This window comes from Amblyomma mixtum, chromosome 1 (genome assembly GCF_055824585.1).
Source record: "Amblyomma mixtum isolate Tamu chromosome 1, ASM5582458v1, whole genome shotgun sequence".
NCBI classification, from domain to species: Eukaryota; Metazoa; Arthropoda; class Arachnida; order Ixodida; family Ixodidae; genus Amblyomma; species Amblyomma mixtum.
This window is the reverse complement of record NC_143012.1, coordinates 24056164-24073342: the sequence shown is the minus strand read 5'-3', so window position 1 is coordinate 24073342 and position 17179 is coordinate 24056164. Positions and strand designations below refer to the sequence as shown.

Here is a 17179-nt window from a genome sequence, read left to right as displayed (position 1 = left end):
AAGTTTTCCTTTTGCGTTATCCGGCTCTCCTGGTTTAATTCTGGTTTGCTTTTGTCTAAGCGAGATCCGTGGAGTAAGCTCAACGCAGAACAGGCCAGACCACCGGGCGGCCGGCCCGGCGGAGCCAGCTCCGAACGTAATACACTGAGTGCATTGTTTCAACGCCTGACTGCTCTACAATGCCCGACTCCTCTACAAGGCGTAGTGTTTCCGATTGGGTTTAAGGTGCTGTTGCTGCTGCGTGGTATCCGTGGTGTGGTCGTTACTGCGCGAAGCCGTTGACACCACTCGGTCGACCGTGGAAAAAGATTGGCCCAATATTTTTAACCCAGTAAATGACCTGAAAACTTGGGAAGGTGGGGGGAGAAGAAGACTTGCTTTTTAGTTTATTTTCCTCATCATCATCAACCGGAACAAATCTACGCGGTTGCAAAGGAAAGCCGCACTCCTTTCCCAGAATCTTTGCAGATTAGGAAAAATATGTCGTCGTTAATTTGTTTGTGTTTATTTTGCTTTTCGCTTTACGTAAGTACTGTCATGGAGCAGAGGCAAAAGGCGTTAACAAAGATGGCCTGGCTAGGCCAATAATTCTCAGCAGTAACTTGCAGCACATGCAGCGCAGCAGTTCTCACACAGTAGGTAGAAAGGGCACGCGTAACAAAAACAACAACGAACAAAACACGGCAGCATTATATAAAGTTGCGATTCTTCAGAAATGTAGAATTTATTCATTCAACTATGTGCATATATTCTAAAGTTAATGGCGATCTATGAAAAGCGAAGACTCCCGTCTGGGACAGATCCTTTTGTTCCGCTAACAGTATGAGAAAGCTGAGTGGCTTTCCGCTATGAGGCAACTAGCCGCACGTCATGTTTATGTTTTGCCGGGAGCACTGGTTGTGACGCAGATGCGATGCCGGAAGCGCCGTTATCGTATCGCGATATCCTGTCTGTTGTGCGTACTGTTGCGCTGCGGGCCGTAGAAAGGATGCGCCGCGAACAAACCCGTGCAAGCTTCTTGGGTAGCTCTCATGACTTGGAGTACACAACACAGCACTATCATTAAGGTTGCGGTCACTTTCGATAGTGACGAGAAATTACTCGCTTAAAGGGGCAGCGACAATTAATGAAATATTAAACTTGGAATGCGGAAGAATAGGATCCATTAGATGAAGTAATAGTTCAGCTCCAGGTCATAAGGCTACAAATCAGAAAAAGAACATGAGTAACACATTGAGTGCGGTGAGAAGCCTCGCCTCACACTGCTCGCATAAGGCCACTTAACTTTATTTATCTGCACGTTGTTTCAAGCGCGTGCGTATTGCTTCAGTAAGAATGGTGAAAACTTCACAATTCACTAGAACAGAAAACTGGGCAAGTTGGAACGGATTCATCTTAATACAGCGCGATACACAGGACGAGAGAAAGAAACAAGAGACGACACGAGGGGATGTGACCCCACAGGGGATGTGACTCTTGTTTCTTTCTCTCGTCCTGTGTATCGCGCTGTATTAAGATGAATTCACAATTCAGATGTGCGTGGTGAGCAAGTTATTATTGCACTATTTATACTAAGCGATTTCGGTCCCGGTTCCTGGGCGTCTGGATGCGCTATGACGTCGCAGCTATGAAGGACTTACAACCCGGCCTGGTCAAGTGGGTCCCCAAAGCTGTTACGCGCTAACAGCCGCATGTTCTTTCTGTGTACGTCACGCTACTGCGCCTGTGACGCCATTAATATTGAAGATTATTGTTCCGAGGCTCATACGTTATTAACTGTCGCGCTAGTGATAGGTCTTGTTCACATGAAAGAACATTTAACGTACTTTTGGCACCGAAGTAAAAATAAGCATTAAATATTTTTTTGCGTCCAATAATTGGTCGTGGGTGTTCTGGCATAGTGAGGGAGCCAACGGCAGGCGTTTTACAGAATGAATATTTGATGTTTCAACTGCCTGTTGGTGTCTCAGCTGGGCTATTTGTCCAGGAGGACTTGAACAGTAGGTTTCACAGAAACTGAAGCTGACGCCAGCGTTGCTGGTATAGCCCGACAACAACAACGGGTGTTGTCAGCACGGGTGCATCCCTTACAAAAAAAGTTTTAGACAGTCTATAGAGTGTCTATAGACTTCTGTCTATGAACTCTATAGACTGTCTATAGACAGATCCTAGAAAACAGTCTATAGGCAATTCAAATGCCATACACAGTCTATAGACAATCTATAGATTTATGGCCATACACTTTTAGTAGACTTTTGTCTATAGGCAGTCTATAGACTATGAATAGACAGAAAGCAATATCTATAGGAAGTTAATGGAGTCAATAAGAAGTCTATAGACTGTCTATAGACCATTTTTATAAGGGATGTTTCAGGAGTTGGTCCGCTCCGCTGTTCGCGCTTCGTTTTAGTGACCCTGAATGCGTAGTGCGTGCGTAGAAGCAACAAAGCGCAGGTCGTGTCAGCTACCGACGCAATCGTGTCGAGAAGGAAAAAGCAGCACGCCCTACCGGTGTCGTCAAGCTGCCCCCGAAACGGGGTGGCTTAGACAGGACGCAGTGCCCGCTCGACGCCACGTTGCCTGCGCGGTGTATCGTTTCAAGAGCATCTTCCCTATCTCGGCCCATGATCGGACGGCCGTTGAAGCCTTTCGCGTGGGGTGTGCTATTTTCTTTTTATTTATTCTTTCAGGACGAGCTGCTGTTGATCTCGCCGGTGTCGTGCATAGGGCAGCCGCTTCGTTGTATATGCTATCCCTGTTTTGCCTTCTCTGCTCTTCTGCGTGCCTGTCTACTTCATTCTTGCTTCCAGTCGAACAGACTCCAGGGCCACTGTTGTGCTCGAGTATCGATCTACGCCACGGCAGCGCGCGCGGACCTCTTAGGGCACTTTGATAACGTTATCGGTCTCTTTGATCTGTTATCTTTTTTTTTCGCTGAGTCCGATTGTTACTTAACTACGCTTGGTTTAGTGTAGCTTATTCAAAATGTAACCTCTGATCTAACCTTGGCACTCTTGAACAAAAGAACAATCATGCCGCTCTAATCTGAGCTACGCTTGCGTTACCACACTACGGGAATGCATGTGAGCTGTGTTGTGTTAAATATACACATCGAGTGTTGTCACGGAACAAACTTTCGTGCCCTCGTTTGGTTGCGTGAGTAGCAAGTACGCACGGAGCAACATCGGCGACGTAGCGTAGAGAGAACCCAAGCTGGAGTATGCTCGGCGACACTAGCGCTAGATTTGTCCCCTGGTGGAGAGACGCGACCCCACGCGAGCGCTAAGGCTGTCGGCGCGACGCCTCTCCGAAAACACGTTACCGCGCTGTGGAGCACGTGCGCGGGGCGATAGAGGGAAAAGGCGCGTGCAAAACCGCGCTGCTCACCAAAAGTGGGGTCCCTTATTGTGTTTTTCAGCTAAAGCTCTTAGTTATCGTTCCTTACCGTCGTTAGCAAGGTTGTCAGAGAACCAGCGAGCTCAGTTGCAGCCTCTTATTAGGCTGTACAAAACTCGCATGATGGACCCGCATTGCGAATCCGTTGCTTCTGCAAAATCCCATTTTAGCCAAATGCTTGATCATCTTAGGCAAGTTTACAACCAGACAGACTTTTCACGGGAATGGCAGCGTGGCCTTGCCTGCCTTGTAGTGCTTTGTTGCTTGCGCGTTTTTTTTTTTTTTCGGCGTGAAACCACTACTTCACGAAGCCTAACCGGCTCACCGAGTTTGTGTAAAGCTTGACCTTGAAGGTGACCTTGGCCAAACCATAAAATAAATATTGCCACGACAGGGTTTCGAACCCGCGATGGCGTGAACAGATCAGCTTCGCTGGCCACTGCCCGAGAGCACTATGCTATTGCCACAGCCGATTACTCCTCGTGTTAAGCTCTGACCCACTCTCGCGCAGTGCCTCCAAGCATACTAAGCTGCGAACGCTGATTATGCATGAATGAGGACTCTCTGGTCGCGACACTGCACTTTAAGCAGAAGGGAGTAAAGAGGTAGTAAAGTTGTCCTCTAGTGCACTCCCTTTTCTAAAAAGGTGTAAGCTACAGCCGCCGCTGTGGCTCAGTGGTTATGGTGCTCGACTGCTGACCCGAAAGACGCGGGTTCGATCCCGGCCGCGGCGGTTGAATTTCTTTGGAGGAGAAATTCTAGAGGCCCGTGTACTGTGCGATGTCAGTGCACGTTAAAGAACCCCAGGTGGTCGAAATTTCCGGAGCCCTCCACTAAGGCTTCTCTCATAGCCTTAGTTGCTTCGGGACGTTAAACGCCATAAACCAAACCATAAACCAAAGGTGTGCGCTAGAGGACAGCTTACACCCCTTTTATTCCATATAGGTGTATTCTTGTTTAGAGTGTGCAGCCGCAATCAGGAGGGTTGAACAATTAAGAGCAAGCATAGTGTTGCCGAATAGGAACCAACGAATTAGAGAGTTACGAGCGCTGCCGTTTCTATCGCAGAGAAAAAGCTGCCAACCGCCCCGGTGGTCCGCACACCTCCTGCAGCTGGCTCCGGACCACAGCCACCGAAAGGGTGAGACCGTTTGTTGAAGCTCGGCACGTCTGTTAAGGAGATTGCCAGACCTGCCTGGCCCATCTGATGCCCCATTCTTTCTGAAAATTGCATATTTTTGATCATGAGGGCATTCCGGCTATTTTTTTTTTTTGCGCCCTCGACTGCTGGGGTTTGTTGCCTTGTTTTTAATGTAGCTGCAGCAAGTATTGTCTTCACCGTAGAACTTCCGTCGCTGCATTTCACCACTAAATGCGCTATATAATCTCGGAAAGCTGCTACCACAGTGGCAGCCTCTGTCTGCACTGTGGGATCCATAGATGCGTAGACTTCCTTCCATTTACAAATTCGTGATTCGCTGATGCAGCATAAACTCGCTCTGTCCAGCTTGTTGAATGGTTTAAATGTGTTTTAAAGGTGCTGTTACGCACATCTTAGGCAGCTAGAGGCATATTTCAGGGTCAGTTTTAGACGCTGCATATTGCTGGACTGCCTCTGAGGAGTACTGTTGTTATTATTGTTGAATATTTTGCCACAAATCAGTATCATTCAAGGCTCCTTCTCGACCTGGTAAAAAAAAAATGCGAACTGGGGGTTCATGCCGATTTCCTCCCTCTTTTCGCAGAGAAGGTTGTTAATTAGCAAATCGAGAGGGCGCAAATGGTCTGTAGGTTTTAAGACACGGTTTTGTTTCTGAATGACAGACACAGAATACAATTGCTCAGGCCGAGCTGCCAGCACTCGTACAAATCGCACCCAGAGGGCCGTGAGTTGAGGTCTCATTTTCATCACGCTACGCAACGCAGAAAGCCTGAGGTCCAGAGCGAGTCCGACCAGAAGCGAGCCCCCAAGCGCGATCCCCCGGTCAAGTCGTCCGACAGCAGCAGCAGCGCCAACATCGGCAATATCGGCGGCAGCATCAGCGGCGAAGCCAAGCCGGACGTGTCCACGCAGGTGAAGCAGGAGTCGACAGCTTCCGTGGCGGAAGCGCCCAATCGCAGCACGGGCGCGGTGCCCAAGCGGATTCCCGGTGACTCCGGTGGGTACTACTAACGCGTTGGTATTAGAACCTATGTTGTGAAGAAAAGGAGCCGTCCGGCGTAGTGTAGTTATAGTGCCTAGAATATACCAGTATATTCTAGGCACTATAGTGTAGTGTTCGCGTTAGAGCCACCTGCCATGGTTGGCAGATGCTATTCGACCAACAGAACGGATACAACTTTAATTCACAGAAACGCCTAATTACGCCGGAGACCACCACTACAACACCTCTTTCTTCCTATCTTCTTTCACTCCCTCCTTTATCTCTTCCCTTACGACGCGGTTCGGGTGTCCACCGAGATATGTGAGACAGTGACTGCGTCATTTCCTTTCCTCAAAACCAATTTTCTTTTTAATTTTTTTCGCCTAATTACCTTATGCGTTGGTAATGCGATATCATTCGAAGCTGTCCAACCCTTCACTCGAAGTGACGTTAGTTCTGGTCCCGCGATGTCCCTTCCCTCCTGCCATTAGCAATTATCCGGTCTGGTGACGCCACTGTCCTTCAGCCAATGAGCAAATTTATGACCGACGGCACATTTCTTACTCGATGAGGCTTTTAATGATGTCTCATTAGAAAGAAGGCGTTAGAGACCAGTTGGTTCAGATTCGTAATAAATGCGGCGACAGAAAAACATATAGTCGAACCCTGTTATAACGAAATCGTTGATAACGAAATAATGGATATAACGAAGGAATGACGGTTCCCCTTGGAAGCTCGGCCAACACGGGCTCTAACGAAGCTGCGGCTGTAACGAACTAATCGCCATGTCCCTTCACCTTCGTTATAAGGAGATCAACTGTATAACCACAGAGCAGCATTCCTGCATTCCTGAAGCTACTCATTGTTGCTGCATTGATTGTATGTTCCGTGAAGAGTCGATGGAAGTGAGTGGCGCAGGGCATGGCGTAATTGCATGATGACGGGGACCTTGTCCTGCAGGGTCCTCCAAGAGCAAGCGGTCGTCGGCGAGCCGCATCCAGAGGCAGGCGTCGGTGTGCATCCCGTGGTACGAGGAGGAGGACGAGTGGTACCAGGAGCCGCAGTGCAGCCACTGGCCCAGCCCCCCTCTGAGGCGGCTGAGCGTGCCCGCCCGCCTGGCGCCTCCCCCCGCCGCCACACCGCGGCGGGACCTGTCCGGAGAGGGCTGGTCCGAGGTGCCGGCCTCGCTGCGAGAGTCGGCCAGCACCGAGAACCCGGGACTGCTGGAGCAGAGCCTCGACCGGATGGCGCGAAGGTGGGTCATTGGTGACTCTACATGGGCTGCTCGTGGTAGAAGCCTACGTTGTACAGCCTACATCCATATACGCTGCTGCCCGATTGGCTCAACATTTCCGAGTTATTTCATGGTCAAATTGTTTTACTGAAAGGCAATGGGAGTTTCCAAATTCTGCTGACATCAGTCTTTACAAGCTTGGGTTCTTCACAAGCTAAGATAGGCGGTTCCGATGCTAGAGCCAGGCCTTCCGTGGGGTCAGTTTTAAAGTGAAACCTCTACTTCAGGACCAAGGCTGCAAAAGCTGCTCCATGGCTGTAGCCGGGACCTTGACCTTGAGTAAATAAATAGAATAAATATTGTTGCAACTGGGATTCGAACCCACGGCGGAGCGAACAGATCAGCTTGGCTCGCCACTGTGCGAAAGCACTAGGCAATCGCCGAAGCCGATCACGCCTCTTGTTGTTGTTGTTGCCCTGGTGGCATGGCACATACCCACGACGGGGGATTCGCCAGGGTTCAGTGATGAGAGCCCAAAGAAGGTAAATAGGTACCAAGCTAATGGATTAGACTCTTGTTAAACTGCAACACACTCTCGCGCTGTGCATCGCACGTCGTCGTCTTTATCAACTGCCATACGCGGCGCGAACAGGTCAGATCAGCTTGATCTCGATCAGAGCTTAACCTACGGTCTCCAGACGTGCCGACGACCCAGCAAAGCAAAACCATGGGCCAATCTGGCTAAAGAGACGCTTTCACACGTCTACTGGGTTTAACTATGTAAAACCCTACCATTTTTTAGGGGTTAGCAGATGGGAGCGTCTCGTATGAGCGTGCACTAGCTACTGTGGCTTGAAACTTTTCTTTCGTCATTTCTGAGCACTTTTTAATGCTGTGAGTTGCGTGGCTATTAGATAATCTCATAGCTTTAGACCAACGTGGTGTGCTAGACCCAGTGGGCAACTGTGTTGTTTGGCGGTGTTCTTCCATAGCGGACACCCAACAGAAAACAAATACTAGCACAATACAAAGTAGTTATTCCAACCGACTGAACCTTGAAAATAAGAACGCATATAAATATAAACATTTAAAAAGGGCACAATCACATTTGGAGAAAGAATATAGAAACGGCACAGGACACTACTATCAAACAACATCAAATTCGAAGTAACAAGAAACCCTCCGGTCATCTTAACTTGCCACAGAAGACAGTTCAATCCAATGTCACTGAGTATCATACGGAGGAGTATGGTCAAAGTACTCTGCTGGCAGATTTGGCGTTCTGCAGTGAAGAGGTGGTCAATGCCCAGAAACGTTTTCATGATTCCTCTGCACTTACGTCTAAAGATGGAAAGCTATGGTTCCCCGATGGTTCGATGACGTAAAGATGCGCATGTGCTGCTCGTAAACGCGTCACATGGTGAAATGAAAAGGTACTCGGTCGTCAGCAAAAAAGTACTCACTTTTATAATAACGGCGTGCATTACAGCAGTACCATGCTATACGGACGCGCAGAGTTGAGAACATTGTTGCATGGTAGTATTGTCACGACACTCATGTTTGTAAATGCTTGCGTAGGTAATTCCAGAATATGGGTAATATCCAAATACGGGTAATATTTTTACATGGCATTCCCTTGATGGTAGCCCTCAAACTACGCTAGACAACCAATGCAATTTCAACCGACCTAAATTTCAAGGAGAAGAGGAAGGCTTTGAGAGACTACAGCATACGCAGTATTCTCGTTTGCACGGTTTGATATGCTGGTATCCTTTAAAGAGCCTTTGAAACGCCTTCAGAAAAGAGTATAAAACTAGCACAATCACTACAATCTCTTGTAATGAACGCCTAAGCCAAATAATACACTTTCACACATAGCAGAGAACCAACAATCGCGCACGAAAGTTGGAAAGTCCTTTCAGACGATTTTTCGTGCTTGCGCTCTATTCCGTCACGCAGTTCTGCGTGATTCTGTACAGAGATGGCCATATGGTTAGATTATTTGAGACGCCACGCAGCTGCAGTGGCCGCGGCCAGTCAGCAGAGTCACTCCATAAGGTCAGGAAGCTCCGCCTCCGGGAAATTTCCGCGCGAGGAGCGCTGACCTTTTAGCGTGAAAAAGTGACAAGAAGAGAGGAAAACGCGCAAAGACACTGCAATTCAAATTTTTACTATTGATAGCTCAGCATCCAAAAATTCATTTAAAAAAATTTTGCTGGAGGGCATTCGTGAAACAGCGTCCTTCAACATCTCAAGAGTACCATACCTCTTTCAAAGCCTTTTAAGAGCACCTTTAATGAAAAAAGTAGCAGAAGCTTACTTGTTATATTTTAATTTAGTAACTAAATTTATATCAAGGAGCATTACTGGGAAATCTGCTTGAGAGTAACGCATATCTGAAATGACGTTTTTGTTTGGGTGTGACGAGGGTTTATTCAAACACCTTTGGAATTTCAATACATATTTTCTGAGCGCGAACCTTATGGTATAGTCGTAAGGTATATTGATCTTTTGCGTGCGCTCTCGCTAAACTAACGCAGCGTCCAGATAAGCATGCACTCACACAGAGAAACTTGCTCTTCCGCAGGCTGCTTCTCAAGTCGCGCTCCCTGGAAGAGGAGCCGACGACGGGACGGTCCGTCGTCTGCTACAACGACATCGGCAGCAAGGAGGCCGTCGACTTCGAGGAGTCGCTCTCTTCGCCGGGCGCCCTGACGCCCGAGAGCGACGACCCCAGCGAGGAAGACGCCGAGACCGTGAGGATGCAGTACCGCCAGCTGTGGGAGCTCAGGGCCACCTTCGAAGAGGAGGAAACGACCACCGACTGCTTCGAGTCTGCGGAAGCCTCGTCGTGTCAGGTCATCGAAGAAGAAGACAGGAGGCTCTTACAGCAGCATCGAAACACGGGCTTCAGCACGTCGCAGGAGTCCGAAGCCGCTGAAGAACGGTCCGGGAGGTTGCAGAGCTTGCCCAGCGAAGTGCGCCGCCAGAATTACAAGGTCCTATTGGCCCGACGGCTGCAGCGAAGGATCGAGAAGGGCTCGGCCGACAACAGCTTCGACAGCATGGAGACGGACTGTTCCTCGACGGACGCCAGTCGGACGGAAGGCGGTGTGACCACGTCTTCCTTCGACTCGACGACCGACAACACAGACGGTGGCGGCGCCGACGGCCAAGGACACCAGTCCCGCCTGCAGCAAATGAAGGCCGACAGCGGCTACAAGTCCATGGAGAGTAGCAACGGCAACAAGCCCGCCAAGCTTAGCCGAAAGCACGTTCCACTACAGGAACTGCACTCGGCTTCCACGTCGTCTTCCAGGAGGAGTGCGCTGCGCAAGCGACGCCAGCTGGAAGGTCTGCAAATGAGGGCCCGGTCTGAAGAGGCAGGGCCGACGGCCGCCGAAGCGGCCGAAGCTCTCCAGTGCTCGAGTCTCTCCTCAGAGCCCCTGGGATCCCAAGAAGCGCAGGGCAAGGTTTCCGTGTTCCAGAGGTTCTTCAGGTCGACGCGTCGCACGAGCAGTGCGCGGTCTTCTTCGGGAAACAGCGCCAAGCGCCTGCTGATGCGGGACTTCAGCATCGACCCAAAGTCGGACGCGCTTTTCCGGGAGTTTTCGAGACGTGACCCCGCCTACGACTCACCGCGAAGTTGCTCGTCGGGACAAGGGGCGAGTCCGAGGCTCGGATCTGCTAAGTTGCTTTCTCCACAGCTGAGCATTGAGGAGGAAGAAGGGTCGGAGGACTCACACTCTGCCATGGAGGATGACTGGAAGCCTCAGGGACCTTGTTGCGACGTGCCGATTGCTAGGCTACCGTCGGAATAGACAATTGACGGTTACCGTGCGCCCGAAGAACTGTGGGTCCGCTCTTGTTCATTTTCGTCTCGTTCCAGAACACATGCCTTCCTTCCAGGAACTTCAAGCCAAGGGTAGTGTGTTTTGGAGGTGTAAATTATATGGGAGGGGTCACTCAAATTGTCGTATCACTGGCGACCGGCACCAATCTTTTATGAGTGATGACATTCCGGTGGCATCTTCTACTGGGCGTAAGCACAGTTCGAGTCACAGAGGAAGCGAGGGGGTGCGTTATAGTGCCTACCATTGGTGATGTGCGCTATGTCGAACTCAAAGGTGGTTCTTTTTCGTGAACGGGTTTCCGAATTTCTTTGAAAACGCGTACGTGGAGTTTAAGGCATTCACAACCAGAAGATATGCGGCATTTGCTTAGCTTTTCCTGCATCCGTGGACACATTCTTTCGTTGATTTTTTTTTTACTGTGTTTGATTTATAGCGCTTTACCGCAGCTATTGCGGTGTGGACAAGAAGTTCTCACATGTCCACTTGTACCAAAGCACGGCGCCTTGCCGCTGTCTTTTGCTGTTTTTGCTGTTTTGCCCCCTTGCAGACTAATCTACTGCCTACAGCAATTTAAGTCCAGGTATACGCAAAGCCGTATCGACCGACATAACGGCGTTGTCACCACGCTCATGGACTGGGCTATTTGAGTAGCTAAGCACTGCAGGCGCTTTTGTACGCGAGGCATGGGGTCACTAATGCATTTAGCAACCCTCGAATGTTTATCTTTTTAAATTTCTTCACGCTGAAACTGACCAAGACAGTCGGGGATTCGATGTAATCATTCCTTGCGAAGCAGAAGTGTTTTTATCGTGATTCAGGGGAATGAGCACACAGAGTGATGGAAAAAAAATAAAATTCGCATGTCCCTTGTGAGCAAAGGGCTCTTGTGAGTCCCATAACGTAAGTTGTTAATTGAAACGTAAATTGTTTCTTTTTTTCCTTCTTTGGGGAATGTGGGTTTATTCCTGCAGATCGCTACCGGGACACCTCCTCGTTTTGCAAGACGGTAGCACTCGGTGATCATAAAAGTCAGCAGTGAAAAGCGGACAGTGACTTGAAAGAGTACAACACAAGTGGTGACCTCGAAACAAGTTTTTATCCTTTTTTTTATTTTCATACATGCCATTGTCGTCGTGATCAAACCGGAGCGCCCCTATTCCGGCAAGTTTCCTAATGGCATCCTTCTACTTGACTCTCCGTCGACTCTGCCTACGTCTTTCCATCCTATTACCAAAACGAATGATCGGTTACCTGATTATTTTTTTATTATGTCCTGGTTTTCTTGTAATCGCGATGTGTCTTGTTGAGATCCATTTTTCCTCCTGATTTCTGCTGCGATGTCAAAACTCAAACTTGTTTTCAATTCCACATCACCCTCTCATGAGCTTACTCATGCTTTTTTTTTCTTGTATAGCCCGCAGTGAGGTTTTCAATTTAATTTCAAGCCTTTTCGTTAGCCTCCATATTGAAGCCTGATGAGAACTGGCAATGTACCAATGTTTTGTATTTTATTCTCTTCATAGATACTGGTGGCCAGCTCCTCGTAGTCTGAGAGCGCCTGACAAATGCACTCTAACCCATTTTTATCCTAAGTTTGGTTATATATATATATATATATATATATATATATATATATATATATATATATATATATATATATATATATATATATATATATATATATATATATATATATATATATATATAACCAAACTTGCGCTGACATAAAATACAGACACAGGAGATGCGGCAGACTGAAAAATGCGAACTTTCAACTTCTGAAAAAGAAAAAAAAAAACGGATGTGCTGAAAGTTCGCGCGTCTGTCTCGTCTGCTTCGTCCCCTGCGTTCATCTTTTATGTCTGAGCAAACAGCTCATTAAAGATCGGCTGTGAACCAAAAAACCCGATAACAAGTTCTGCTAATATATGTCTACATAAGCTTATATAACCTCGTAGTGTCGCGAGGAAGGGTCCTCTTGCGAAGGGTAATCTTGAGAGGGACGGTTTATTACAGCGTTTCGGCTGAGGCCGGGCCCTTTGTCCGAGAATAAACAAAAAAGAAAGGTAAATTTAAAGTCAGCGCTCATGTAGTGCCCTTTCTTGTCCAGCCTTGCACGCCTGCGACTTGTAGACCTATCTCAAGCCAGATTTCTATCAGACGACACCGCACAGATTATCCTGCTGCGATTCTAAATGGTGCTGATTTGTCCCTCAACAGTGCAGTATCAGGTTCGTCAGTAATTCAGTGTCCGTATTCCTTCAACTGATCAATTAAATATTCTTACGGTTAACTTTATTATGTCCATTATAGTCGGCTCCTGCTCGTCTGGTGAGCCTAAAATACGCACAGTACGCGAGCTGTATGCAAAAAAAAAGAACTTTTGTATATATGCTGCCTTGCGCCTGCCATTTCCGGGGCTTTTCGTTCACCCACTCCGGATAGCATTCACAGCGCAGTATGATACGACCGGGAACCCTGAATCAGGACTGCACCAAAGATTCCTGATGCCGAATTCTGAATTGACTTCCAAATGTTGTTTGAAAACAAACCTCGCGGCGCATCTTTAAGTGCGACAAGGAATCTATACTTAATGCTAGCAGCATGCTACCACTCATAATGGACCACTGCGCAGACGCGGCGTTTTCGTAAAGAGCATTGGTTTCCGGAATCTGCGGCGTAAACAGATTGGGTTCTCAGGGAGACTGGAAGCAAGGTTTGGGTTTCAAGCACACTCATCATAGGTCTCCACCGTTCCGATGCCTGCTGCTGTCTTTGTCAGAGAGTTTTAGCATAGTGGTTGCAGTCAATTGTCACCCTCAATTAACGCGGCTGCCGACCGCCAATGTGCGCGCACAGATGGCGCCAGGTGCAGGCACATGAACCTCCGGCGCCTTCCGCGCATGCGCATTGACGGCTGGCAGCCGCGGTAAGCAGTCATGATGAGAGATGTATGCTATGCTAAAACTCTCATAAGCCGCGCACCCGAACACCTGGGACTCCGGTGCATCTGCGTGCGACAGATATCGATCAAACGAATGATTACGTAAGTACAACAGGATGATGAATCTCGAATTCACCATTTCATCTCTGTTCAACAACTTTCTCCTTGCGTGCCGAGCTACGGGTAACCCTAACACCAATCTTCCCGCTGTTGTGACTCAGCTCAACGATACGCACAGCTGGTCGTTTCGCTCGATCGCGGTCGTGTGTGACAGCGCACGGCCTACGCCCAAACAAGCCTTGCAAGACTGCGCGCATCAAGTTGTAAATAGTTTTTACCTTATCCTCTGATCTAGGTGTTGTAGACAGACCCCTCTCATCTACCATGCTTGCAGATGCGGAAGAGCCGCTCACTTTCGCAGAGTACTTTTCTTCGGCGGCTGTTGTAATAACCGCGAGTGCTTTCTGTTTTTTTTTTTCTTACGCGAGCGGGGTATGTGTAAGCGCGCATAATATTCTTAACTGTATACATTGCAGTACAAGCAAGTCTCCAGCGTAGTTGAGTTCAACCCACACTATCCCCGCCACAATAATTTTCGTGTTCTGGGAGCACTGTTTCTTTTTTTTTTTACGAAAGATTCTTCGTCATCTGGACGGTATTGTTTCAGACGATACCAAGTGCTCGGTAAGAAGGTTAACGTACGTGTGGTTGAGAAGACCGTGCCTGTAGCAAGTTTCTCATGTTTGTTTACCTTTTGTGTATCTGCTCATGCAGCCAGCGCAGAAAGAGTTTGGCCAAACTTATATTCACTTCGATGGGCGTGTGTACAGCAGCTCTTTTATGAGCAAGCTTTTGCTTTTGGTGTTGGACAGTTAGCCGTCGTGCTGCCTTAAACCGGCGGGGGTTTGTGAAAAGAAATGACGATAAAGGAAAACAACCATTTGTACAGACAAGCAAGTTTGTTTTCGTGTTAAAAGAAGCGATCGATGGACTCCTGTATAATGTCTGTTATTGTAGTTAGCAGTGGAATCGACTGTGTGATTATCGTCGACGAAAATTTTCATTCATGTTTCTGCTGCCTTAACACATGTGCTTTGGCTTGTTTCGTTACGGAACTTTTCTGTCTTGTACTATGTGTTTTGACAAGGGCATGGCCGAGACGGCTGTTGAAGGTGTTTTATATAGTTTAATTGGAATATTTGTCTTTTGCAGAAGAACCACGGCCAATAACAAATTCACTGTTGGCGTAAACACGCCGTGTTGGCGTGGAGGATGCTACTAGTGGGCAAATGATACCTGCCCACTTGTACTACGGGAACAATGGGGTGTTTTTACAGAGAGGTAAGGTCTCTACTGTTCTCGTGCTGTGACACCGATAATCAAATGCGGTGACCACGGCTATAAAAGGGTTCGGAACTGTGCCACATCGCATTTTGCCCCCTGAAATTCTGGTTGGACCGGCTCATTTCTCAGTGATACCCACTCTCGGATGCACAATGTCTGAAAGATGTCTTCGTGCACTTTTTAAAGAGAGCGCCTCACGGGACCTCCACAGACTGTCTATGTGTCGGCAAATGGAGCAGCGAGTTTTGTTTTACGCTCTGAAACCTTGAATGATCTCTTGGTGGTTCACGAATTAAAAAAAGAGAAGTTTAAAATGTGCGGATGTTTTTCTTAAAGCTGTTGGGGTGGACTTCTTGCGTGTTTCGTTTGCGCTGGAGGACTGCAGGCGACAAAATACGTGCCGTAGTCTTTGCGTGGTGGACGCGCAGACCATTGTTCTGGTGGTTTCTGAGACTGATGTCATTAGAAGATACGGTCGGGAGACAGTCTGTAGGAATTAGACAGATTTAGCATAGCGCGATCTGCTACCTTGATCCGCTTCCGCGGAGAGAAAATGCGCATGCGCAGGACGCCACGAGGGCGCCAGATGGCGCCACGTGCCGGCAAGCTGCGAACTGCGAATTGAACACCTCATAATCAAATGTGATGGTATCCATCCGGAAGTGGATGCCGGCACAGTCACTCTTCCTGAGGCCCTAGGGTTTAAAGATAACAATGGTTATGTAAATAAATCTGCAGTGGAAGTCAGCAAAAAGCGATTGGAGGATTGGTGGCTGAAAAGCAGAGATGTGGCATAAAGTTAGAATTGTAGGAAATCATAGGTAAAGATGATGGCGAATCTTAATGAGAATTGCCAACACAGTAAACAAAAAAAATAAAGAAAGAAAAGCTGAGCATGGTGGCAATTGCCACCACCCCGTTTCAAAGGGGGCGCTCCTATCCATCCATCCATCCTGCGAGCATGCCTGCGCCGTTTGGACCAATCAGCGCGTGTGCACTGGAAGGGCGCGGAAGCGGTACTCGACTTTACCAATTTCGTGCCTGTACTCCTGAAGCCACGACCGAATAGTGTCTTTTCCCTGAAAGCTTGATTTTGCCCACGCACTACGATGAACGGTGGCCTGAAATCTACCTCGGTGGCCTGAAATTTACCTCACCTAGAAGCTTCATGTTTCCAGGTAGCCACGACTGCACCCTCTTCGGTCAACGTGCAGATAGAACCCACATTCTGTGAGTCTGCCCTGCTGGTCTACCTAAACGAGAGCTGCAACTCATTACTTTCGATCTGTGGGAAGCCGCGTTGCTCAATTCGGACCTGGATGACCAACGTCGGCCCTTTATAGAGCCACCGAGGTCAGGTCACCACGAAGTAAGGTCTTCTAATCACCTAGCGTCGACCACGTTTCGTCTTTTTATTTTACTAATACAGTTTTCCTCCTCCTCACCCAGAAGGTATTTTACTGCAGACAGTAAAAGTACTTGCGACGGGGGTAACGGGGGTGATAGGCATGTTATGGTGTGGATACCATCCACTCTTTATCTTCACTTCCTACATTTTCCTTCATTTTCGTATTTCATTTTTTTCATCACATGAGAGGTAAACATCGAGTGATATTTACTAAATTCAAAGTAGAGTACAAATCAGGTTACTGAGCAAAAATTTTCGTAATTAGAATTTTTTTAGAGGTCATTTTTTGTAGCAAAAGACAGTTTACTGTAGGCGCCCTTATTATGGTGCTGAACGCAAAATAACCTACTTTTGGCTGAACACTTCACAAAAAACCTGGAAATGGCTGGTTACGCGAAAAACTGTTTCCTTCTAATATATATTACGATTACATTGTCACGTGCACTAATAATCTCCTACACAGCCCTGGCGCGTCTGCGCGAGTGCCTTACGTGGTGCGCAAACATCCAGCGTCGCAGCAGTCATTTTTATTGCGCAATAGACCTGGAGCAGGACGACATTTGCACAGCTGGAGAGCGCTTGATAATGCATGACGCCGAGTGACGCCGATTTCACAATGATGCCGATGGTGGTTACCCTACTGAAAAATGTCATCATCATCATCAGCCTGACTACGCCCAATGCAGGGCAAAGGCCTCTCCCATGGCTCTCCAACCTTTGCCAGTTGTGGCCACCGCATCCCTGCAAACTTCGTAATTTCATCCGCCCACCTAATTTTCTGCCGCCCCCTGCTACGTTTGCTTTCTCTTGGAATCCACTCCGTTACCCTTAAGGACCAGCGGTTATCCTGCCTTC

General features: G+C 48.1%; 1 protein-coding gene across 1 annotated transcript in view; it reads left to right on the top strand.

The window, feature by feature from the left end:
- LOC149365758 (uncharacterized) overlaps positions 1 to 12239 on the top strand; it is a 75892-nt gene extending 63653 nt beyond the window's left edge. The window contains exons 4-7 of the mRNA XM_089543676.1: positions 4465 to 4537; positions 5323 to 5555; positions 6501 to 6795; positions 9362 to 12239. Coding sequence (XP_089399802.1) covers positions 4465 to 4537; positions 5323 to 5555; positions 6501 to 6795; positions 9362 to 10595 — 1835 coding nt within the window. The 3' untranslated portion in view covers positions 10596 to 12239. The remainder of the gene's footprint in view (positions 1 to 4464; positions 4538 to 5322; positions 5556 to 6500; positions 6796 to 9361) is intronic.
- The last annotated feature ends 4940 nt before the right edge of the window (positions 12240 to 17179 follow it).